Below are 25,984 nucleotides of genomic sequence, written 5' to 3'. Positions count from 1 at the left end.
CTTTGCAGCAGGAAGCCATCATTCTCAGCAAACTAACACAGGAACAGAAAACCAAACACTGCATTTTATCACTCGTAAGTGGGAGTTGAACAATGAGAACACATGGACACAGGGAGGGGAACATCACACACCAAGGTCTGCTGTGGGGTGGGGGCAAAGGAGAGGGAGAGCATTAAAACAAATACCTAATGCATGTGAAGCTTAAAACCTAGATGACAGGTTGATAGGTGCAGCAAACCACCATGGCCCATGTATACCTATGTAACAAACCTGCGTGTTCGGCATACGTATCCCAGAACTTAAAGTAAAATTAAAAAAATAAATTTTACAGATATATTGAAATACTGGGATGACTACTCTTCCAAAGCTTAGTTAATGTGTTTTGATTAAACGAATGCAATCCAAAAGATACATATTAACATGTCTTTCTATGTACCAAGCACTAGTACGTATCCTCTAGATTGAAAAGAGTCAAGAATTGTTCCCCAAATGTCTGGAAAATAATTGTTATCCAAATGTAAATGTGCATGAAAGAGAAACATGTAAAACTCAAGGCAGTCAGCAAAAGGGCAGGTTTTCATTGCTACCTTTTAAATTCGGAACATTTGATTAACGTGAAGGGATGTGAGAAGAACCATGGGGAAAGGCTATCTGCTTAATGAAAAATAATAGGCATCGGCATTTTCTCCCTCAAAGCCGGGGTGGGCTATGAAAGTACTTCCTCAATAGCTGCCTGGGGACTTTCAAGACATTTTATAAAGTTTTTTTTTTCAAGAGGCTTTTTTTTTTTTCCTGCAGAGGCCACAGTGTAAAGTGTGAAAAATCTATAGAGAAATTAAATAAAGCAATCTACAGATTTTTAGAGTAGAAAGTGGGAACAGAAATAGTGGAAAAAGGCTGGGTATGGTGGCTCACGCCTGTAATCCCAGCACTTTAGGAGGCCGAGATGGGCGGATCACCTGAGGTCAGGAGTTCGAGACCAGCCTGGCCTATACAGTGAAACACCGTCTCTACTAAAAATACAAAAATTAGCTGGGCGTGGTGGCGCGCCTGTAATCCCAGCCACTTGGGAGGCTGAGGCAGGAGAATCACTTGAACGCAGAAGGCGGAGGTTGCAGTGAGCCAAGATTGCACCACTGCACTCCAGCCTGGATGACAAAGCAAGGCTCCATCTCAAAAAAAAAAAAAAAAAAAAAAAAAAAAATAGTAGGAAAAAAGCTAACAATTACTAACACATAGCTAACAACCACTGAGCATCTATTCTGTTCCAGGCACTATAATGGATATTTGAAATGCATTCTCTCATTTAATCCCAATAAAAATCCAGTGAAGGAGGAGCTATGATTTTAATGACAGGGAAATTGTGGTTCAGTATCATCCTATGTAAGCTCATGCTTAAGTGGCTAACTCCAGAGCTAACTCTCTTCACTGTTTCACTAGCTGTCTACTATCTGAAGCATGCATACCACAAAAGAGTTTTCTATTCTTTAAAGACTAAAGCCTGAGCTACGGCAGACAGCCTGAGAACCCTCTGCCCTTGGTGCGACTGTTCTGATACAATTCTTTTGTCAATAACATGTAATGGGTAACCTGCTAGATGCCTGGATCTGTGCTCGGTGCTGGGAGACAGAAAGGACAAAGCCACTGCTTCTAACCTAGAAGGAACCGGTGGTGACCTAGACAAATAAGCAAGGGCAACACCACGTAAAAGAAGGAGTTTGCAGGGTGGGTTCTTCACAAGGATCAAACCCAGACATAAGGAAAAGATAACTATTCCACAGTGGGCCTGTGGGGATGGGGACCAGTGTAGGTTGTTCGCATAAAAACATAAAGTCAGGATGAGAAGCAGCAGGATCTGGAATGATTATTTCAGCCACTCCTGGCTAAGGGCTTCCCCTAATATCCCAATGTGGAGGATTTGCTAAACAAAAGCTGGAGCGCCTGGTTGTTAGCTTATGCTGATTTAGTCATCCTCACTTCCTGTTAATTTTATACAGCTCTATGTGCAAAGAATTTTGCCAGATATTATTCACTGTCAGGTAGTCTTTCAATAAATATTTATGTAGTGCGCACTCTGAGCATTGGGAATACAAAGGTGGACAGGATAGACAACATTCCTACTCTCCCGGAGCTTCCATTCTACCAGTGGAGACAATTAACACGTAGCTAAAAAATAAACACTGTTATTATAGTATTTATTTTTGTTAGGATGAATTAATGATTGCTATGAAAGAAATAGAGTTGGCTGATGGAGAGTAACTGGGTAAGGCCTCTCGGAAAGAGTGCTCTAGGAGTCACTGCTGAGGAGTGACATCTAAGTGGAGGTCTCGATGGGAGTGAGGCAGCCATGCCAGCAGCTGAGGGAAGAGCATTTTGAGCATAGGGAACAGCAATCACAAAGACAGATACTGAGGTGGCGTGCTTAAAGCCGGAGGGTTTGTAGACCTCATTCTCCTGCTCTGATGCCTGAGATCAAGCCCTAGGCACCTGTTTTGTAATGGAGCTGTAATAGGGTCTATTGCTATTTTGTATGCCAGCAATAAATGGTGTAGCAATAAATAAATTTTTTTCATCTTCTTGCAAAAAAATTCACATTGTGAAACTTACAAAAGGCTCATACTTTGCATGTTAATAGAAAAATAAAGCCAGGCATAGTGGCTCATGCCTATCATCCCAGCACTTTGGGAGAATGAGGTGGGAGGACCAGTTGAGGCCAGAAGTTCAAGACCAGCCTGGGCAGCATATGAGACCCCATCTCTACAAAAAATTACAAATTAGCCAGGTGTGGTGGCATACACCTTTAGTTCCAGCTACATGGGAGTCTGAGGTGGGAGGATCACTTGAGGGAGGATCACTTGAGCCCAGGAGTTTGAGGCTGCAGTGAGCTGTGAGCCACCACTGCAGTGTAGCCTGGATGACAGAGCAAGATCTTGTCTCGAAAAAAAAAAGGAAAAGAAAAAGAAAAACAAAGAAACAACCACAAGGAAAAAGAAGATATAGGGCTAGAAGAGGCATCAGATATTAATATCGTCTAATCCAACTCCTCATTTTAGATGAGAAGATTGAGGCCCAAAGGTAAGATAAAATCCCATGGTCACATGGCACGATAGTGGCAGACCTGAGATTAGAACTCCAAATGTGAGAGTATTCTTTCCTTAACAGGTAAGGGATGAAATGTTTATAACTGGCAGGTACTCAAACTATTTGTATTAATCATTTGTTTTCAAAATGATGAACCCAATTTTCCTCCTTTTGAATTTCTCCTGCTTAGTTTTCCATCTATTTTGAAGTTCTTCCAAATTCAGCTGTTGTAAAGCAAACCAACTTTGATTAAGGATCCTTCTTACCCCAATGTCGAAATCAGGGTGTGTGACATCATTTGGCCACCAGAGGGCACTGAAGTCTCCTATTCAGAGTAGATGATCTTGCTTCTGATACACAATTCCTACTGAGTAGCCTGAGGAGTTGGCTGAATATTAGGAGGCTGGGTTTGAGAAGGGAAGTAGCGGTGGGACTTTGGCTCACACACCTGTTGCCCACAGCTGCTCACATGACTGGCCAATAGCAGCTGAGTGAAATTACTTCACCTCTGTTACAAAACTCAGCCTCACAGGGCCAGGTGTCTGCCAGAGCCAGCTTTACAAGATGACAAACTCTTGCACTAACACCACCATACAGTCTTTATAACAACAATTACAGTGAAGATTTGAGGCCAGGCCAAAAAGATTAAGACTTGCTCCAAAAAGACGTGACCAAAGCTTAAAGTCATAAAGAATGGAGGCCAGGTGCTATGAGCTTATTGACCAGTTTCCAGAATAGCAGAATCAGGAGCACCCGTGAGAGAATGAGACAAGCCATCTTAGAAGAAGCAAAAGGAATGTCTCTTACATGGAGCAGGGAAGGGCAGCGGGGGCAATAAATTCATGAAGCCGCCGACCCCAAGCTTAATGTCTTAACAGGTCCTGAACTGATAAGTTCAAATTTGTACATGGGATATTGATAGTAGACTAACAATCCCTTCGTGTGTCTATATGAGGGACTCCTGGGCCAGTAGTTTAAAAGGTCTTGACGGGCAATAACAAATGTTGGTGAGGATGTGGGGCAAAGGAAACCCTTGTACACTGTTAGTGGGAATGTAAATTAGTATAAATGCTATGGAAAAAAATTTGGAGGTTCCTCAAAAAATTAAAAATAGAGATACCATATGATCCAGCAATCCCACAGCTAGGTATATCCCCAAAAGAAAGAAAATCAGTATATTGAGAGATGTCTGCACTCCTGTGTTTACTGCAGCAGTATTCACAACAGCCAAGATTTGGAAGCAAGCTAAGTGTCCATCAACAGATGAATGGATAAAGAAAATGTGGTATATATACAAAATGGAGTACTATTCAGCCATAAAAAATGAATGGGATCCTGTCTATCTTTGCAACAACATGGTTGGAACTGGAGGTTATCACGTGAAGTGAAATAAGCCAGGCACAGAAAGACAAACTTCACACGTCCTCACTTATTTGTGGGAGCCTAAATGGAAACAATTGAACTCATGGAGATAGAAAGTAGAGGGATGGTTACCAGAGGCCAGGAAGGGTAGTGGGGGGACTTGCAGGGGAGGAGTGGGGATGGTTAATGGGTACAAAAAATAGTTAGAATAAGACCTAGTATTTCATAGCACAACAGGGTGACTATAGTCAATAATAATTTAAGTGTACATTTAAAATAACTAAAAGTATAATTGGATTCTTTGTAATACAAAGGATAAATGCTTGAGGCAATGGATACCCCATTTACCCTGATATGACTATTATGCATTGTATGCCTGTAGCAAAATATCTCATGTACCCCATAAAGGTATACACCTACTATGAACCCACAAAAATTAAAAATTTTAAAATAAGTAAATAAAAAGTTTTTTAAAGGTCTTGAACTTTTGGGCTTCTGCCTAACTTTACTACTAGTGTAAGTGGGCCCCTTGAGATTTTAGCACCCCAGCATTTGTTAGTGACTGAAATAATGAAAATTCTGATCAGGCCCTTGCTTGCACATGTTGACAACTCTCTTTTTGCCCAATATCCCTTGTTCCTACAACATAATCATAAACTGCTGATGTACTGTTTCTTTGTCAAGCAGAAGGAGATAATAACTTCAGGGTTACGAAAAAGTTTGCAGGAGGAATAAGTCCTTTGAAGTACATTGAGGCCAGCTTCTGACTCCCAGAAGTCTGATTGTTCAAGGAATCATCTGAGACTGAATCATCACAGACTTTTTCCCTCGATTCCCTGAAACTCCCCCTCCCTGACTCGCTGGCCGCATAAACACTCTCTGCTTCTTCTTTTTGTTAGGACGGATTTGAGAGATCTTGCCCTCCCGCCTTCTCGCTTTGGCCAAATCGAATAAACTTTTATCTCCAAGCACCTATATGTCAGTGTTTGGCATCAGCTACACATGGTGTACATGAGCCTGAGTCTGGGCTTCTACAACGCTGGGACCCTCGCTGTTCTTTGGAGCTGATGGTAAATTCAACAGAAAAGAGGCGCATGGGTAGAAAATGCAGCATTTCCTCTCAGATGCCAGATATTCATCTCCAAAGGTATTAAAAGGAGGGGGTGTGTGCCTGTGTAAAGAGGCTGGTCTTTTCCTAGCAGTACGACTTGGGCAAGTTGCTTGATTTCTTCAAGCCTTTCTTTTCCCGCCTGTCAAACAAAACAAAACAAAACACATATATTTAGGACAAATTCACAATCCTTAAAGAGGGCGGGCAGAGCGATTGGAATGCGGAATGCAGATGAACCAATCGCGTCTCCTGCAGGTTGCGGAGCGGCAGAGGGACCCCGCCCCCTGCATTGTGCTTAGCTCTGATTGGCGTCTCGCGGAGGGGCGGGGCCTGGGCGCGCCCGGCTCACGCTGGGTCCCTGCAGGTCTTGGGGCCCGGGACTCTGGCTGGAGACACCGCCATGGCCGGGCTATCCCGCGGGTCCGTGCGCGCACTGCTCGCCGCCCTGCTGGCGTCGACGCTGTTGGCGCTGCTCGTGTCGCCCGCGCGGGGTCGCGGCGGCCGGGACCACGGGGACTGGGACGAGGCCTCCCGGCTGCCGCCGCTACCACCCCGCGAGGACGCGGCGCGCGTGGCCCGCTTCGTGACGCACGTCTCCGACTGGGGCGCTCTGGCCACCATCTCCACGCTGGAGGCGGTGCGCGGCCGGCCCTTCGCCGACGTCCTCTCGTTCAGCGACGGGCCCCCGGGCGCGGGCAGCGGCGTGCCCTACTTCTACCTGAGCCCGCTGCAGCTCTCCGTGAGCAACCTGCAGGTGAGCTGGGGCCCGCGGCTTCCCCAGGCGGGCTGTGGGCTGGGCGGCCACAGAGCGAGCCTTCACTCTCCCCAAAATTCTTACCGGGGAGTGGAGCGTGGCTCGAAAGGCTGCCGCTTCTCTGCCGCGCTGGCAGGTGGGCTTTGCAGCGTCCCAGATGTTGGGCAACTGGGTACCAGAAATTTCATACACGCCTCCGCCACTGGGCCACGCAGTGGGGTAAATTCTCTGCCAGCAGCCCGAGGACTTCTCATCCCTGAGTGGTTCTCAGTCGTCTTGGGGCACAGTGTCTCTATTAACTGTGCTCCTATTCATTTATTTTTTCTTTGAGACAGAATCTCACTTTGTGGCCCAGGCTGGAGTGCAGTGGCGCTATCTCAGCTTACTGCAACCTCTGTTCCCAGGTTCAAGCGATTCTCGTGCCTCAGCCTACCGAGTAGCTGGGATCACAGGTGCGTGCCACCACACCCGGCTAATTTTTGTATTTTTAGTAGAGGCGGGGTTTCACCATGTTGGCCAGGCTGGTCTCAAACTCCTGACCTCACGTGATCCATCCGTCTCGGCCTTCCAAAGTGCTGAGATTACAGGCGTGAACCACCGCTCCCGGCCTGGGCTCCTATTCTTAAAGGTTTTACAGGGCATAGAGATTGTTGGGTATTTAAGCACTTTAATATGTGACTTCAGGGTTTCTCACTCTCTTACCCTTCCTGAATTAAGCTTTTCCCTCCTGCAGCAAGAAGCTAACGTACAATATCGTGGACGATTACAATGATTACTGCAGTCTTTAGGCCCCCCCAGGCATAGTGGCTCCTCAGTAAGATGCAGAGCTGACTGAAGGTGTATGTCTTCCTCGCCCTTTGCCCACCTTCTGGTGCAGGGCCACACTTACAACTCTGATGGACCTCTGCTGTCTCAGGGATGGGGTCACAGACACCCGGCTTGGGAGGCCGGAGACACAGAGAGTCCAGGAATGGAGCCTGATTTGATGGAGGGTCTTTTTGACAAAGCTCTCACATTTGAGTTCAACTCTGAAAGTACAACATTGTTGATAAAGACAGGATGTAAGAAACTGATGCTTGATTAATCACTTTTCCATTCGCCTTCCATTCATTGTCTCTTCTATTAATTATTTGAAGTAGGTATTATATACCCCATTCTGCAGATGAAGAACTTGAGGCCTACCTAGGTTAAGCAACTTGTTTAAAGCCAGCGGGCAAACCCCTAGTTTCATCTCAGGTTCATCTTTCTTCAAACCACCTATCACAGGCTGGTGGCCCATCAGCTGAATATGTCCCACAGACCAGTTTGGCCTACACAAAGTTCTGTTTTGTTTTTAATAAGTTTGAATTTGTTACCAACATTTTAAAATTTAGATTTTACTTTAAAATGTAAATCTTAACTTTTCTTGAAAAATGGGAAGATCCAGTGACACTGTGGGCCTGCATTCTCTGAGCAAAAACAGAAGCAGTGCCCTCTTTTAGCTAAGGCAGATACACCCCAGTTCAACATTTTCTTATTCCCAGCCCATTCCACACCTTTAGGCGTTTGCTCAAAACAAACTCACTCCACTCCATCAGTGGTGCTCAACTTTGACTGCCAATCATAGTCACCTAAGAAGGCTTTAAAAATGGGATGCCAAGGTATTTTATTGAAAACACATTTTATTTTAAGACAACACCCCTTCCCCCCCAACGAACCACTCCCTGATGATTCTAATGGGGGAGGAGGGAGATTGACCAATACATAATCATATTTAAATTTGTGAGGTGACTAGGGAGTTGCTGGTATTATTGTCCCCGTTTAGGAAGTGAGGAAACACAGACTCAGAGGTGCAGGGACTTACCCTGTGACCAGCCAGCTAATGGCTGTCAGGTAAGACTTTAGCCCAGGTCTTTCATGTTTCTGGAAATAGACAGGACAGTGGCAAGGAACCTACCTAGGGCTTTAGGTTTCCATGATGGCAGTGAAAAGAAGTGGCCACATCAGAATTTGTCTGACTTGATTCCATCAATTAGCCGGTCAAAGTTTCTGCTTTTTTCTTTTCCTCCTCCTGACCTCCAGGGTGCTCTGCATTTCTTCTCATTGACGGGGTGAAATGGTTCAGAAGGAACAAGAAGACCTAGGTTTGGGACCATTTCTCATGTGTAAAATGACTGTCCTCTGTAACTTAGAGATAGGTTGTGAACTTCAAATGTACTTACCACTGGGATGTTTCTTTTGTATGTCCCTTTCTTTGTGGCATTTTTGTATAGTAAACGTCTGTAGGACAGTGTTGCTGATGTTAGCTTGTAGTGGGACCATGTTTGGCTGCAGAGCCAGTGAGTCTGAAGGGAAATCTTGGGATTTGATTATTTGCACCAAGACCTTTTACTATTAGCCTCCCTTCCATTTTGGCATTCTTTTCTTGTGATGTGCCCCTTTCTGTTCTGGTCACTCTTGATTTTTTTTCTCTGACTCACTAAAATAAGTATCCCTCACAGTCAGTTTCCTACTCTTGTTCCCTGTAACGATCCTCAGAAGATTGTATACACTCTCTTCTAGTCCTTACTAGGACTCACTTCCACGTGTGTGTCCATCTCTGACCTCTTCAAAGTTCTCTGTATTTCTGCTTGCTGTTCATTTTTACTTCATTAGTTTGCCACCACTTCAAATTCAACATGTTTAAATCCAGTCCTTCTTCTTCCTCCTGAAACAAGCTGCTTTTGATCTTCTGCATTTCTGTGAGTGGAATTATTGTTTTCTCAGTAAACCCAGTTGGTTCTCACTGCCTCTCCAAATCCCTCAGTTCCCAAGTCCTGACAGTTTTCTGTTGCCTTCTTTGCCTCTGTCCTTGCCCCGTCCTCTTTATTCCTGCCACCTCATCCTTAAGCTTATCATCTCATGCCTAAAAGTACTAGAACAACTCTTACATAGTCTTCCTGTCTGCCCCATCCACCTTGCCTACCCAAATAGATTAACAAAAATACCTGTCACAGCGTTGTCCTCTGGCCAGAAACCTTTAACAACACCCAACTGCCTATAGCTGCGCGTAAGAGCTACCTGGGATGTTTGTTTAAAATTCGTATAGAGGCGGGGTGCGGTGGCTCCAGCCTGTAATCCCAGCACTTTGGGAGGTCGAGGTGAGCAGATCACCTGAGGTCAGGAGTTTGAGACCAGCCTGGCCAATATGGTGAAACCCACCTCTACTAAAAATACAAAAATTAACTGGGTATAGTGGTGTACGCCCGTAGTCCCAGCTATTTGGGAGGCTGAGGTGAGAGTATCACTTGAGCCTGGGAGGCAGAGGTTGCAGTGAGCTGAGATCACGCCATTGTACTCCAGCCTGGGTGACAGAGCTTGATTCTGTTTCTAAATAAATAAAATGCAGATAGAGGACAACTTGGTGGCTCATGCCTGTAATCCCAACACTTTGGAAGGCTGAGGTGGGAGGATCACTTGAGTCCAGGATTTTGAGACCAGCCAGGGCAACATAGTGAAACCTCATGTCTACAAAAAATAAAAAAATATTAGCCAGGTGTGGTGATGCACATCTATAGTTCCAGCTACTCAGGAGGCTGAGATGGGAGGATCACATGAGCCCTGGAGGTTGAGGCCACAATGAGCCATGATTGTGCCACTGCACTGGGTGGCTGCCTGGGTGACAGAGTGAGACACTGTCTTAAAAAAAAATATTGCAGGCCAGGTGTGGTGTCTCATGCCTGTAATCCTAGCACTTTGGGAGGCCGAGGTGGGTGGATCACAAGGTCAGGAGTTCAAGACCAGCCTGGCCAACATGATGAAACCCGGTCTCTACTAAAAATACAAAAATTAGCCGGGTGTGGTGGCACACACCTGTTATCCCAGCTACTCAAGAGGCCGAGGCAAGAGAATCGCTTGAACCTGGGAGCTGGAGGTTGCAGTGAGCTGAGATCGCACCACTGCACTCCAGCCTGGGTGACAGAGCAAGACTCCGTCTCAAAAAAAAAAAAAAAATTTGCAGTTATTTGGGTTGGGAGTGAAGCCTGTTTCAACATTTTAACCCAAATCGGCATTTTATCAAGCTCTCCAGGCAGATGGGTCTTAGAAAACAGTGCCTAAGGTTGGCCCACAAATTACAATCTAGACTCCTTAACTTGGGTTGGAGCCCTCTCCACTCCCAACCCCAGCCTCCTCCTGTAGGAAAGCCCCTCTTTCCAGCAAATCAGGTTTCTTGGTACTGTTCGTCAAGTCTTAGGCTCACCCAGTTCTGTGTTTTTTGCAATCAGCGTCTCCTCTCCCTTTAATATGTCCTCCCACCTTCTATCCTGGTTTTGAATATATTATAAAGCTCCTTATAGTTCCTCTATCACTCTAGTCTATGCTGGACATACACATTTGTTTATGTCTGCCTTTTCAACCAGATTATAAACTCACAGAGGGAGAGAGTTTACCTGCTGAGTGTCCCCTTCCCCCTCTTTGGTCTCCTGTGGTGCCTTGCCTTATAGTTTCTAGACAGTGACTATTTGGCTAAATGATTTCAAAGAAATCTCCTTAGGACTCTTTGTTTTGATGGGTCACTGTGAAATGGCAAAATTCTCCACACAAGACACTTAGAGCTTAAAGAGCTAAATAGTCTAAAATGCAATGTGTGAATTTTGCTATAATCTGTCAACAGTGCCTTTTATGAAGTTGATTTCTGAACAAGAAAGCATTAAGAATTTTACTTGTGTTGCTTTTTGAATATGGGATAAGACTTACTGTCACTAAAGCAGAAATGAACAACTTCTCCAGTTTTGAAATCACATGACAGTTTCTGCTAATGTAAGATAACCAAGCAGCATGATTCAGCTACTTTCTTGCTTAAATTGCATAGTTAGCCAGTTGAGCAACTGTGGTGTTTTTAGCAATGGTTTTGTATTAGAGTTTAACCCTTTAAATCTTTCAGTGAAGCCTATAGAACAGCCTTGAATTTGGGTGTCACTATAATTATAATTCTTCTGATGAATATGGAATAAATTCAGGGTTTCAGAAAAAGTATATTGAAATAATTTTTACCAAGTCAGTTCATTTTAAATATGAACCCCCGGACCCCCTTTGGGGAGTGGTCAGGATACTTTCCAAGTATTATTTTCCCCTGAGTGGAAGGTGATGTTTTACGATTCATTGTTTCGTGGAAGACCAGTCAAGCTCTAGGGATATCATGTATGCAACTTTTGAAATTTATTACCTCTCCAGAAACCATATTTCACATGAGAGGATCTTCATTTTCTCTCTACAGGAGAATCCATATGCTACACTGACAATGACTTTGGCACAGACCAACTTCTGCAAGAAACATGGATTTGATCCACAAAGTCCCCTTTGTGTTCACATAATGCTGTCAGGAACTGTGACCAAGGTAAGTAGTTATCCTACAGGAAGGGAGATGGTTTCGGAACACCGTCGTATTCACAATGAAAGAATAGATCTTTTTTCTTTTGAGACAGAGTGAGACTCTGTCTCCCAGGCTGGAGTGCAGTGGTGTGATCTCGGCTTACTGCAACCTCTGCCTCCTGGGTTCAAGCAAGTCTTGTGCCTCAGCCTCCCTATAGCTGGGATTACAGGCATGCACCACCACACCCAGCTAATTTTTGTATTTTTAGTAGAGATGGGGTTTCACCATTTTGGCCAGGCTGGTCTCGAACTCCTGACCTCAAGTGATCCACCCACCTTGACCTCCCAAAGTGCTAGGATTACAGGCGTGAGCCACTATGCCTGGCAGAATAGATCTTTTGAGAGTGTAATGCAGTTGATTTGTGATTGCCATGCCCAGTCAGAACATGTTCTATTCTAATAGGTGAAGTAATTCCATGAAAACCAAACATTTTAATAAGTTGCTTTCATATAGGTGTTAAATAAGATAAGACAAAAATGAATGATTTTCTGAAGCCAAGCAGATGTAACAACTATGAAGCTCCTGTATATAAAGTTATTCTTACTAAAGAGCATCTGGTTGACCAAAGCCCTCTACTCTCCGTTATATTTTACATTGGTATAATGTTTTTTCATGTCTGGGCTCTTTGTCTCCATATTTTAACAGTGGCTTAAAGCAGAGAAAACATATTAAGTAGGCCAACGAGAGGACTATCCATTACTGAAAACTGGAAGTGAATTTAGTTTGGATCGCCTGCTGAAGGGAAGAGGTCAAATACAATCTCAGGAAGAGCAGTGGGCGTGGTGTCAGGAGTGCTGATCTGATTACCCAGCCAGCAGATTTGCTTTTTGACCGTGTCAGTCATTAATGCCTCAGACAAGTGTTATTTATGGTCTGTAAATTCTTTGTGGATGCATCTCTGTAGTTGAGTGTTCTTCACTGGCAGGAAAAAGATGGAGGAGCAGCACATGCTTTTGAGTTCTGTTATGTGGCTTCTAAACATTTTTATCCTTCAGTACATTCATCTGTATGTTTAACATGTCCATGTTATGGGACAAATATGCTAAACATTACATGTCTTAGGCACCAGTAATGTTACAGTACTTAGTGTTATTCTAATAGCTCAAAATGCCTTTTTACCAATGAAAGTTGGTATTATACTTAGAGTGGTTTCCCACTTCGTTATATCTGTTATCACCAACTATTGAAATCATTATTCTCTGCATTCTTTACATTTCCGTTATTTTCTCTTGATTCCTTAAGGTTAAGATCAAGATTTACAACTAAGTAAACTCTTAGGATTTATAGAATGCTAGAATCACACATTCTGTTTTTTTTTTTTTTTGAGACGGAGTCTTGCTCTGTCACCAAGGCTGGAGTGCAGTGGCGCGATCTCGGCTCACTGCAAGCTCCGCCTCCCGGGTTCACGCCATTCTCCTGCCTCGGCCTCCCGATTATCTGGGACTACAGGTGCCCACCACCACACCTGGCTAATTTTTTTTTTTTTTTTTTTTTTTAGTAGAGATGGGGTTTCACCGTGTTAGCCAAGATGGTCTGGGTCTCCTGACCTCGTGATCCACCCGCCTCAGCCTCCCAAAGTGCTGGGATTACAGGCGTGAGCCACCGCACCCGGCCTAATCACACATTCTTAACAAATGAGAAGATAAATTGTTACTGCTATAAGAATGTTTATTTCATATATGTCCTTTAGGTGAATGAAACAGAAATGGATATTGCAAAGCATTCATTATTCATTCGACACCCTGAGATGAAAACCTGGCCTTCCAGCCATAATTGGTTCTTTGCTAAGTTGAATATAACCAATATCTGGGTCTTGGACTACTTTGGTGGACCAAAAATCGTGACACCGGAAGAATATTATAATGTCACAGTTCAGTAAGTACTTACACATCTTTCACCCAAGATTGCCTCCCTTACAGCCATCCTCAGCCTTCTAAGGCAAGGGAGGTTTAACCGTTTCATGTGCCCTGGACACCCTGGGCAGTCTGGTAAAGCCACTGACTCCTTCTCAGAATAATGTTTTAAACACATAAAATACAGAGGATTAAGAAAATCAACTATAATGAAATACATTTATAAAAATATTTGTAAATGTGTGGTATAATCGTTTTATTAATATATTAAATATAAGATCTAGTAATAAGTCTATTACTTTTTCTTTTTTTTTTTCAAGACAGAGTCTTACTCTGTCACCCAGGCTGAGTGCAGTGGCACCATCTCAGCTCATTGCAGCCTCCACCTACTGGGTTCAAACGATTCTTGTGCCTCAAGCCTCCCAAGCAGCTGGGAATACAGGCACAGACCACCGCACCCAGCTGATTTTTTGTATTTTCATAAAGACAGGGTTTTGCCATGTTGCCCAGGGTGGTGTCGAACTCCTGAGCTCAGGCAGTCTGCCTCCCAAAGTGCTAGGATTACAGGCATGAGCCACCATGCCTGGCCTTTTCTGTGCTTTTAAAGTAGTGAGGATTGAAGACAATATTTTGAGACATTTGCAACACCTGTAACATGATATGAAAGTATCTGTGATTTCTCTATTTCTGTTGGAGACAGTCACAGATATGCTGTCACCCTGTGGTTTATTCTCTACATTAATTATTGAAGGAAATGACACATTCAGTTAGAGCCTAATGAAAATAAAAAAAAAATTTTTTTTGAGCCAAGTTCATAGACCCCCTGAACTCTGTCTACAGGCCTGGACACCAGGTTGAGACTCCATTTTAAGGCTATGCTTGTTGGGCCCTGAACAGAGCCCAGTTATGACCCACAGTGGCATTTTCTCATGAGACTTAGACTTAGGTGCTCCTGGACTGTGAATGTCCTTCATCTGAGTCTGAGCAGGTAACCCCGTCACATCAGCCCCAGTACTACAAATGCCTATGGGGATGTGTGGTTTATCCCACCAAGAAGTGCTTGGAAGGGAGGAGGCTGAGATAAAAGAGGCCATGGGAGAAAATAAAGCCCAGGACCTGAAGACAGAAAGGGAAAGGAAAGAAGAGTGTAATTGGAGTCTTTGGAGTTAGCTCAGGGTTCAAATGAGGGAATACAAGGGACTGGTGATTCTCCTGGGTGACACAGGGAATTCTGGCATATCTGGGGAGGTGATAAGAACAGTAACAATAACAGCTAGTGTCCATTGTTTATTACTGGCTGAGTGCTATACTGGCTACTTTTCATGTATTAACTCAGTCAGTTCTCACCACATCCCTATCTTGCGCAACCTTCCACTGCAACAGGTAGGTGCTGTTTTTCCACATGTGTGAAATGGAAAGCTGATGCACAGAGAACAAACTGGCCTAAAGTCTTGCAGCCAGGAAGTGGTGGTGCTGGGACTCAAACCCCGGCATTCTTGCTCCAGAGCCATCACCTGACTTCTATCCATGATGCTGTACTTCTCTTCTGGCTGCCTCACTGGTAGCTGGCCAGGCTCCTAGCTCAGTGTAATTTATAATGCACTTTCTGTTTGTAATGACTGACTGCTGTTTCAGGAGATTACGGTGATGATACTAAGGTAGACTTGTAGTTTGTAGGTCATTTGAGGGCTTAAATTCTTAGCATTTATTTAATCTGTGTCTTTTTCAATTGTAGAACAGTTCCATGTTGAACTATTGACTCCCTACCATGATTGGAAATTTCTTGACAGCGAAGCTCAGTTTTGTTTTGTTTCTACTTTTTTTTAATTCCAAGCAGGGCCTAGGACAGTGTGTGTCATAGAGCAAGTGTTTAGGAATGATTGTCTGGCTCATTACTTGAGACAAACACTCTCACACTCTGTTGGAATAAAGAATTCCACAGTCCTGGCGCTTATTTTGCTGCTGTGCATGCAGGAGAGGCACGGGCCACTGATCGTCTTCTGGGCTGGCAAAGCCATCTGAATTCATAGGAATGTAGAGGTAGCAATTACAACTTTATTCCCTGGCAACAAATTATCAGGATGACTGTTAAGAATGACAGGCCTGCTCTTTGAAGTTAAAGTTTACTTTCACAGGGCATAATCTCTTAAGCGCAGTTATCTTTATATAAATAACATGCCCAAAGGCAGTGCCTGGTTTAATAACAAAATGAAACTTTTCCCATAAGTCTCCACACTGAATAAGTGAGTAAAACAGATACTTTTGAGGTTCCCACTTTATTATGCAGACAAAGGAGCATTTCTCTGCAGCACAGAGATAGAACATTTTTTCCTTGTCCTGAGAGGAGGCCCAAAGGCTAGAGCAGATGTGACCCTTCTGAGGCAGTGTACCAGAACCCAAGGGATGGGCAGTGCCTGAAAGCTGCCCGCTCTGACCGGGTGCCTCTGGCTAGGAATTGTCCATCTCCGAGTCTAGGAGTGCCCCTACTAATCCCACCCACCAGGTTTGCCACCAGAGCTGTTTAATAGTCCGGGGAGCGTACAGTGATATCTGTGAGGACCAGGGCCCCCGTCTTCTTGGAGAACCACTCACAGGGGCCTCACAGGCGTTCTGGAGCTTCCCCACTTTGGCAGCCACCTTGCTTGGCTTGCCCAGATCAGTTTTGGAAGGTATTATTCCTCCAAATACCACGAAGCCCTCTGCATCTGAAATCTGTTTCACACAGATGGAGACTGCCACTTGTGAGAGCTGATATGGAGCTTAACTGAATGTGGTTTGCCTCATTGGACTGTTGGGTGAAGACCCTGTGAGCATGTTTGCATGCTCAGTGGAAGGCTTAAGTGTCTACACGAAGCACTTGCTGGCACCCTGGAATAAGCAGTTCTTTTTTTTTTTTTTTTTTTTTTTTTTGAGACGGAGTCTCGCTCTGTCACCCAGGCTGGAGTGCAGTGGCGCGATCTCGGCTCACTGCAAGCTCCGCCTCCCGGGTTCACGCCATTCTCCTGCCTCAGCCTCTCCGAGTAGCTGGGACTACAGGCGCCCGCCACCACGCCCGGCTAATTTTTTTGTATTTTTAGTAGAGACGGGGTTTCACCGTGGTCTTGATCTCCTGACCTCGTGATCCGCCCGCCTCGGCCTCCCAAAGTGCTGGGATTACAAGCGTGAGCCACCGCGCCCAGCCTTTTTTTTTTTTGAGATGGAGTCTCACTCTGTTGCTCAGGCTGGAGTGTGGTGGTGTGATCTCGGCTCACTGCAAGCTCTGCCTCCTGGGTTCATGCCATTCTCCTGCCTCAGCCTCCTGAGCAGCTGGGACCACAGGCGCCTGCCACCACGCCTGGCTAATTTTTTGTATTTTTAGTAGAGGCAGGGTTTCATCGTGTCAGCCAGGATGGTCTCAATCTCCTGACCTCGTGATTCGCCCGCCTCGGCCTCCCAAAGTGCTGGGATTACAGGTGTGAGCCACCGCGCCCGGCCAATAAGCAGTTCTTATAAGCATAAGCATTGCTTTCGACCACTGTTAAGTCTGGGCAGCAGCATGTTTGTGCTAAGCCTCATTTTGTCTCCTCTGGCGCACATCCAGATATTTCCTAGCAAACACACAGGTAACAAAAGGTCATGGATTACAGACTTGCCCAGAGATGGTTTCCCTGGTTGGTGGCAGCAGAAAGGGGGAAAGTTCACCTCCCAGCTGTGGTCAGTATCACTGGGCAATGGCTAATCACTGCTCTTCTGCCCTGATGTTCAGGACCCCTTCTGTTCTCAACTATTTTTGTCTTTTAAACCTTCAGATACTCTTAAATGAGATAACAACAGCAGCCACGGCAGTGGCCTGCTTCTTGCTACATCCTAGTAGCGTTTATCAAAGTGTGTCAGAATCATACTTGGAGAGGAGGGTTGCTTGCTAAAATGAGGATTCCTAGGCCCCACCCTCAACCGATTGAAACCAAAACTCAGGAATCTGCGTTTTAACAAACCCAAGTGGTTATTTAGTATATTCCAGTGGTTGAAATGAACTCAAAGTCTTAACTTAGATCAGAAACTTTATCTAGTCCTTCCCTAGAATGAATTAATTTTTAAGATTTGTTAACCCAGTTTAACAAAATAATTCTTCTCTGTTCCCCTTTCTAGGTGAAGCAGACTGTGGTGAATTTAGCAACAGTTACGAAGTTTCTTAAAGTGGCTCATACACACTTAAAAGGCTTAATGTTTCCTCTGGAAAGCATCCCAGAATATTAGCCAGTTTTCTGTCACATGCTGGTTTGTTTGCTTGCTTGTTTACTTGCTTGTTTACCAATAGAGTTGACCTGTTATTGGATTTCTTGGAAGATGTGGTAGCTACTTTTTTCATATTTTGAAGCCATTTTCATAGAGAAATATCCTTCACTATAATCAAATAAGTTTTGTCCCATCAATTCCGAAGATGTTTCCAGTGGTGCTCTTGAAGAGGAATGAGTACCAGATTTAAATTGCCCATTGGCATTTGAAGGTAGTTGAGTATGTGTTCTTTATTCCTAGAAGCCACTGTGCTTGGTAGAGTGCGTCACTCACCACAGCTGCCTCCTGAGCTGCCTGAGCCTGGTGCAAAAGGATTGGCCCCCATTATGGTGCTCCTGAATAAATCTTGTCAAGATAGACAAACTGATGAAGCTCAAATGGAGCTTCCTACTCATGTTGATTTATGTCTCACAATCCTGGGTATTGTTAATTCAACATAGGGTGAAACTATTTCTGATAAAGAACTTTTTGAAAAACTTTTTATACTCTAAAGTGATACTCAGAACAAAAGAAAGTCATAAAACTCCTGAATTTAATTTCCCCACCTAAGTGGAGACTGTATTATCAAAACACATGTGCACACAGATTATTTTTTGGCCCCAAAACTGGATTGCAAAAGAAAGAGGAGAAGAATATTGTGTGTGTTCCTGGTATTTTTTTATAAGTAAAGTTTGCCCAGGCATGGACCAGCTTCAACCAGGGACAAAATCCCCTCCCAAACCACTCTCCACAGCTTTTTAAAAATACTGCTACTCTTAACAATTACCGAAGGCTTCCTCAACTGCTCCAAATCTCTTAATAGCTTCTGGTGCTGCTACAGTCGTCACCAGAGGGAAGAGAACATGGCATTAAAAGAATCACGTCTTCAGAAGAGAAGACACTAATATTATTACCCATATACATGATTTCAGAAGATGACATAAGATTCCTCTTAAAGAGGAAATGTCAGGAATCAAGCCACTGAATCCTTAAATGGCAAACAGAAAAGTTGAATGTGAGTCATTGTGTCTGAAAACTACGAAGTGAACTTAACTGAGATCCAGCAAACAGGTTCTGTTTAAGAAAAATAATTTATACTAAATTTAGTAAAATGGACTTCTTATTCAAAGCATCAATAATTAAAAGAATTATTTTAATGAAATGTGTTGGATTCGTTTTCTTAAACATAGACATTAATATTTATTACACTTTGTTTTATTGTCTACTGTCGAAATAGCATGCTCCTAAATCAGTCACTGGCTGTTTCAAAACTTAAAGTGAATAATACCACTCTTTCCAATTGGCAAAAGGCTCATTATGCCCTAAAATTCTGGGCATGGCCAGATCTAGCCTTTGTCGCAGGTTCTGCCTCAGGGATTTGGTTGCCAGTGTACCTTGTGATAGAATTAGGTTGAGGGCAGCTATTTGGTTTCCTCCCTTTACCCACTTACTGAGTTTTTTCTCCAGCATTTGGAACCACATAAATACATATCGACATTCAGGTAAGATCTAGTTATCATACAGAATAAAGTCAACCAGTGTTTCACAGCAGGCGCTGCAGATTCTTTTATAATTGAATGTGCCAGAATATGTCCCTGTTAATATTCCAGTTAGCCACTAGGGGGCACTGTGGACTACTTTTTGTGCAAGTGTGGGTTTCTTACACAGCCAAATCAAGCCCCTAGGAATAATGCCCTGGAGTAAATGCAGCTCAGCAGGGGCAAGAGGAGAAGCAGAGGCCTCATTTGCTGCTGCTGCTGCTGCTGCTGCTGCTGCTAGGTTTTCCTGGGTTTATCACTCCCTCCACATCATGCGCTTCTACATCAGGCTTCCGGTCCCCTTGCACCCCACCTGCTGCAGAAGGAGAACAGATCCCTGGGCTCAAACAGCTAGGAGATGAGTGTCTTAGACGGGTGGGGAGGGGGAGTCAGCTTTGGTGCAGAGAGCAGGACAGGTCCTGATAGAGAAAGATAAAAGTGGAAAGAGGGGCCGGGCGCGGTGGCTCACGCTTGTAATCCCAGCACCTTGGGAGGCCGAGGCGGGTGGATCACGAGATCAGGAGATGGAGACCACCCTGGCTAACACGGTGAAACCCCGTCTCTACTAAAAATACAAAAAATTATCCGGGCGTGGTGGCGGGCGCCTGTAGTCCCAGCTACTCGGGAGGCTGAGGCAGAAGAATGGCGTGAACCCGGGAGGCGGAGCTTGCAGTGAGCCGAGATCGCGCCACTGCACTCCAGCCTGGGAGATGGAGCTAGACTCCGTCTCAAAAAAAAAAAAAAAAAAAAAAAGTGGAAAGAGGGAGTGGCTCAGGAGCCTGAAGCTACAGAGTCCAGACAGCTGCCTTTGGCAGATGCTGTCTTGACTATCCCTCTGCACTCAGCTGGTCAAGGCCATTTGTCTTTACCGACCATGGCCAATAATCAGTTTATTCTGTCTTCTAGTCCAGGTTCAAAGTCCTTGACAAGTATGTGGGGGAGTGGAGGAAAATCTTTATGAAATGTGATGAAGTTCAATGAAATAAATGCATCAGATATTCTGAGGAGATTGCTAGTGTGATGTTCCCTTCTTAGTAATATTTAGACTGAAGATCACAAAGTAATTGAAAAGGAGACTACTTTCTTTTAATGGAGCATGTTTTTCAGTTTTAGTACTGAGGAAATAATGCTCTAATTTGTGTAATGCTGGTTAGTCAGTATTTCCTAGGGGAATTCCAAACTGTCACTTCAAAACCAAGTGTTCTATACATTTTCATTAGAGAAGACAATTATAATTTAATTATAATTCCTTTTGGAATTAAGGGGGGTACAAATCAATAAAATGTAAATTTTTCAGTTTTTTCTTTAAGATTTATTGTAAGACATTTGTATAGGAAATGTGGAGAATAAAAAGTTTGAAATTTATAACCTCACCAACGAGCATGGTTGCTAATATTTTGGGTGTGTTTTCTTGGGAGCGATGTTTAAACGTAGTCAAGATCTTGCTATTTAATGATTGTGTATCACGCTTCTTTCACTTTATCATAAACAACTGTGTTCCTAGAAGCCATTCACAAGGATGGCTGAGAATGGCTGCAGAATATTTCATCAGATCAATATAAGCAGGCCACCAAATAATGGTCTGTATTGGGACTCTGTTGCTAGTGACAAGAAACCTAAGTCAAAGTTGTTTAAACAAAAAGAGTTCATTGATCTTATATTATTCAGAACTTGGCTTTCATTTCCTGGTTCCTCTTTCTTTGCCGTGTTGGTTTTCATTGCAGTTAGCAATCTTACAGCAAAGAGGATGTGTCCTTCCTAGCTGGGCCCTAGCCATTCCCGAATAATCAGTGTCTGGGAATGGGGTGCCCTCTTTGGCCGAACTTGAGTAGTGTGGCTTCTCCTGGAGTTGCAGGTTCACTCAGCACCATCAGAATCACAGAGACGGGGAGAATGTAGAAGGGGGACTCCTGCAAGGAAAAGAGTGATTATGCGAACTGAAGGAACACTGAGCAGGCAAAAACCAAAGGCTATTAGCATTTTCTCCAGTTTTTGCACATTTAGGTTACTTTCAGTTTTTTCCTCTTAGAAAAGTCGTATGCACAAAATATTTTCTACATTTCTGTTTGTTTCCTTAGATTCCCAGCAGTGGAATTTCCAAGCCAAAAGCTTTTGGTACATGTTATAAATTGCTTTTAAGAATGTGTATCAATTGTAATGTCTAGTGTTCGCTTTAAAACATTCTAGCAAAGAAAAAAGTATAGGGGATTAGATGAGGAGAAACTGGCAAAATGGTAACAGTTGAAGCTAGGTGATATGCCTGGAGATTCATTTTGCTATTATTCTCTTTTGTGTATGTCTGAAAATTATAAAGATTTCTAAATTGAATTGGAAAAAAAATAAAGAATTGGGGACCTAGAGAGTTTAAGTGACTTTCCCAAGCCCACCCAGTTCTGATCTCCAGGCTCTAAATCCTGGCCATTTCTTCTACTCCACACTAAATTGGCATGTGGTCATACTGTTTGAGACACAGATTATGCCAGCGCAAGGCTTCCTGACTCTTCTTTACCCCACAACACACCAGGGGAGGAATGCAGAGCTAATCTATGTTTGTGGGTGGGGAGGGGGCATGAGTAGTGGGTGCTAGGGAGCTAGATAACAAGTTTGACTTGGTGATTCAGGAGTTCAATAGAGATTTCTTGAAATGATGTTTTCAGTAAAATTTTGGAAAATATATAATAATGGGGGAGGGGGGAGAATTTATATCAATGAACAGCCCTGCAAGCAGTGTATGAAAGTGCTTACTCTGTGATGGGTTAAAATAGTATGTTATTCTTAATTGGCAATTCTTAAGGTTACTAAAAACATTGAACATTAAAATTTATTTTGGTTTATTTTTCCTCATTGGAAACTGTCAATTTATATTCTTTGTCCACTTATGTTTGGGGGATCATTTTAAAAAATTGATCTTGCTGAATTCTGTATATTAAGTCTATGAAATCATTTAGTTAGTAAGTTTGTTGCTAATACTCAGTTTTCCTTTTAAGTTATTTTGTTTAAAACCTATAGATTTTCCATTTCTATAGAATAAGTTAACATAATCTTTTTCCCTTGACTTCTTTAATTTCCTTTCAACTTGGCATGTTGTTTCCTTTGAGAAATTTGATAAATGTCAATTCAGATTTTCTCATTGTTATGTTTAATTTTTATACTTTTTAATCCTTTAGAATGCATTTTGTGTATAATGTTCTTCACTTTTTTGGATGACAAACCCAAATTATACTTAGCTTTTGTAGTCTAGATGTGAACCCAAATCTAAGCATAGCTTTCTCAGCAGTGAGGATGAAAGTGAGTTAGGGCCATCGGCCTAGCCTGCTGGACAGTCTATCTGAGAGACACTCTGTATCCCTTAGCTTGAACTTGAGGGATTGGGATTGGCAAAGAAGCATGGTTCTGATAATATTCTCATAACCTTTGGGGGTTGTCTAACACACACACACTCCTTAGCTAGATTCTCAAGTCCCACCACAATAAAACTTCAACTGGCTCTCCCAACATTATCTGCCATTCCTCAGTGTATCCTATGCCATGACCAGCCAATCTGATCTGGTCATACCCCAAACTTTTCCCTTTGGATTTTTCCACATGCTCCTCCCTTAGCCAGGCATCTCCTACCTTCTCATCTCCCTCACTTTTCAGGAGTAGGTAGTCCTTTGAAGGCCAAATCTGCATCTGATTGATTTATCACTGTAGCCCCAAAACACCAAGTGTCAATATTCCATTACATGGAGTAACCCCTCAATGAAATTTTAACGAATGTTTTGCTGGCAGACTTTCTACTTTAGTGAATATAGTGGAAGATGGAGGTTGGACCTCCAGCTTTCTGTGTGACTTAGAATGAAGTGATTTATTTCAGTGAAGGCACATGTAATCCCAAGTGCTTGGCAAATCTCAAGGAGACTTTGCTTGGCACCCCAGACATCAGACTCCATTAAGGAACAGCAGTCCACATTACAGGCTTGGATGGAGACATCTATCTCGTGGGCATGCTGAGCAACTCTGCCACAAACGTTCCATGAGGAAGCAAAGGATTTTGAAGTGAGTTAATTATCGTGTCTTTGATTTTTCAGATTTGGGGGACTATGTCTCATTGTTCTGTTCCCAAAACCTGATGTATAGACGCTGCTCAAATACGCTTAAGGAATGAGGGCAGAGCAGCTTAACCAAGACACAGTCTTCTCTCTCTCTTTATAGCTGCTCTGAGAAGGGGAATTCAGCACATTATGTGCATGCCCAGAGTCGGTCAGCACAAACTCTCCTATTTGGTTGCCAAGAGTCATCTGTGTCCCTGGGATTTATCTTTGTCTTAGTTTGCTCAGGCTGCCAGAACAAAATACCATAGACTGGGTGGCTTAAACTGCAGTTATTTATTTCCCGCAGTTCTAGAGGCAGGATATCCGCGATCAGGGTGTCAGCATGAGTGGATTCTGGGGAGGGCTTTCTTCCCGGCTTGCAGACGGTCGCCTTCTTGCTGTTTCCTTGCATGGCAGAGAGAGATCTCTTTCTGTCTTCCTCTTTTTTTTCTTTTGAGATGGAGTCTCGCTCTGTCGCCCAGGCTGGAGTGCAGTGGCGCAATCTCGGCTCACTGCAAGCTCCGTCTCCCGGGTTCACGCCATTCTCCTGCTTCAGCCTCCTGAGTAGCTGGGACTACAGGCACCCGCCACCACACCTGGCTAATTTTTTGTATTTTTCGTACAGACGGGGTTTAACTGTGTTCGCCAGGATGGTCTCGATCTCCTGACCTCTTGATCCACCTGCCTCGGCCTCCCGAAGTGCTGGGATTACAGGCCACCACGCTTGGCCTCTCTCTTCCTCTTCTTCTAAGACCACAGTCCTGTCAGATCAGGGCCCCAACCTTCCAACCTCTCCTAACCTTAATTACCTCCTAAAGACTCTACCTCCCGATACAATCATAGGGTGGGTTATGGCTTCAACATATGAATTTGGGGGAAAACAACTCAGCTTATAGTAATTGTGTTTGGAAGAGAATAAATGATAAGGCTTCTTTGTTCATCCCAAATCTTTCCTCCTTTGATAACTCCCAGGCCCACCCGCGCAAGGAGATTTATCCTCAATGGTTTCTAGTCTGTTCCTCTAGACTGTGGTTTTATGGCACGCATTTGCAGGTTGTATCCTGCAAAAAGGCCACAGCTGAGGGGGAAGCAGGGGCTGAAACCCAGCCTGAGCTCATGCCCTTGTCCTGGTGTGAGCAGCATCACCCCAAAGGACATCTTTCCTAAAAATGACACTTTATGGGTTGGTGGCACCTGGCTTTCAGGCCATTTCTTACTTTAGGTGCGTTTGCTTCCTATGCATGGAATCCCACAGAGGGCAAAAAGAGTGTGAACAGAGCCCAAGGGAACCCTGGGCTGTGGGGGACCCCACCGGTGGATGGACCGGGGGAGCAGCTGAGCAGGAGCAGCATAGCAGAGGTTAGGAGCGGTTCGGCTGCGAGAGCACTGGGTTCTGAGCCAGTTGTGCACTTGTTGCATGTGGCCCTGGGCAAATCATTCTACTTCTCGGAGCCTTAGACCCCATCTGTAAAGCAAGGGCAACACTTCACAGGTAGGAGTACAGATTATCAAAAATGTCCACAAATCACTTAGCACAGTGCCTGACACAGCAGTGATCCTTGTTAGGGCCAGTAGAAGAGGCATCCTCAAGCTCTGGTGGTCCTCATTGCATCCTCTCTGTGAGACTGGAATGTATCCTTGAAGAACAGCAGAGTGAGGGTCAAAATCAAGCACACTGGCTCTGCAGTGGAGCTGCATAGGAGCAAATCCTTGTTCCATCACTATTTCATCACGGACAAGGTGCCTCCCCTGTGTGGGCTGCAGGGTTTTCATCAGTAAAATAGAGAATAAAAATAGAATCTGCCTCCCTGGTTTGTAGGAAAAAATTTGAGCTAATATATAAAAAATACACAGAACACTATCCAATATATCAAACATTCAATAAATACTGGTTGCATTTTTTTTCTTTAGCTTCAAATATCAGTTGGTAACTACAGGTTGTTTTCACAAAAATAAAAGTTGTAATTGTCAAATTACTTAATTTTATAAAATATGTTCATACGTGGCATTTCAGCTAACCCTTGCAACAAGCCCTAGAGATAGTGAGGACACTCTTTATTTTTCTTATTTCATGGAGGAGGTTGGATTCCCAAATGGTTACCTTGGGCAAATTTACACGTATCAGACCCATTCCTTCAACCTAGCTCTGTCTCCAAGAATCCAGTGACCCCTCAACTGCTGGTGGCACATGGGTCCTTTGAAGAAATGTCTTCTCACTTGTTTTAAAGGTGCATCGTATAGAAATGGCAAGTGCCATGTGCTGGAAAACACCAGGTTTTCATGAGGAGTACACTCACATCTTTGAGGGCAGGCAGTATGAACTCTGAAGTCAAACGGCAGTGTTCAAATCCCTGCTCAACCACTTAGCTGGGTGGCCTTAGGCAAGTGCTCCTCAAGAGGTTCCGCTGTGAATCAGGGATGCTACCTAGAATAGATGGTGGTTATTAGTATTACTTAGTATCCATCCAGGTGTGGAATGTCCTGAGGCTGGTAAGGCTGGAGACCGCAGTTTGACAAAACAGCCGCTAGAGGTCCCCATGGAGCCGCATTGAACATCCAACTAGAA

General features: G+C 43.9%; 1 protein-coding gene across 1 annotated transcript; it reads left to right on the top strand.

Moving 5' to 3' along the window:
- Positions 1–5,880: 5,880 nt before the first annotated feature.
- On the top strand, positions 5,881–18,969 carry CREG1 (cellular repressor of E1A stimulated genes 1). The gene is made up of 4 exons (XM_063625071.1): positions 5,881–6,308; positions 11,545–11,664; positions 13,391–13,575; positions 17,682–18,969. Exons 1-4 carry the CDS (start codon positions 5,955–5,957, stop codon positions 17,683–17,685), a joined length of 663 nt encoding a protein of 220 aa, XP_063481141.1. The 5' UTR covers positions 5,881–5,954; the 3' UTR covers positions 17,686–18,969.
- The last annotated feature ends 7,015 nt before the right edge of the window (positions 18,970–25,984 follow it).

The sequence above is a fragment of the Symphalangus syndactylus genome, chromosome 12, assembly GCF_028878055.3.
Source record: "Symphalangus syndactylus isolate Jambi chromosome 12, NHGRI_mSymSyn1-v2.1_pri, whole genome shotgun sequence".
In the NCBI taxonomy this organism is placed as follows: Eukaryota; Metazoa; Chordata; class Mammalia; order Primates; family Hylobatidae; genus Symphalangus; species Symphalangus syndactylus.
The sequence above is the reverse complement of the archived record's forward strand: the minus strand, read 5'-3'. Positions and strand labels throughout refer to the sequence as shown.

What these genes read in the sequence shown, in the direction of transcription:
- CREG1 (XM_063625071.1), top strand. Translation starts at nt 5,955, where the DNA reads ATGGCCGGGCTATCCCGCGGGTCCGTGCGCGCACTGCTCGCCGCCCTG. An exon ending in TCTCCGTGAGCAACCTGCAG is followed by an intron (nt 6,309 to 11,544) that starts GTGAGCTGGGGC and finishes TTCTCTCTACAG; the next exon opens with GAGAATCCATATGCTACACT. An exon ending in TGTCAGGAACTGTGACCAAG is followed by an intron (nt 11,665 to 13,390) that starts GTAAGTAGTTAT and finishes TATGTCCTTTAG; the next exon opens with GTGAATGAAACAGAAATGGA.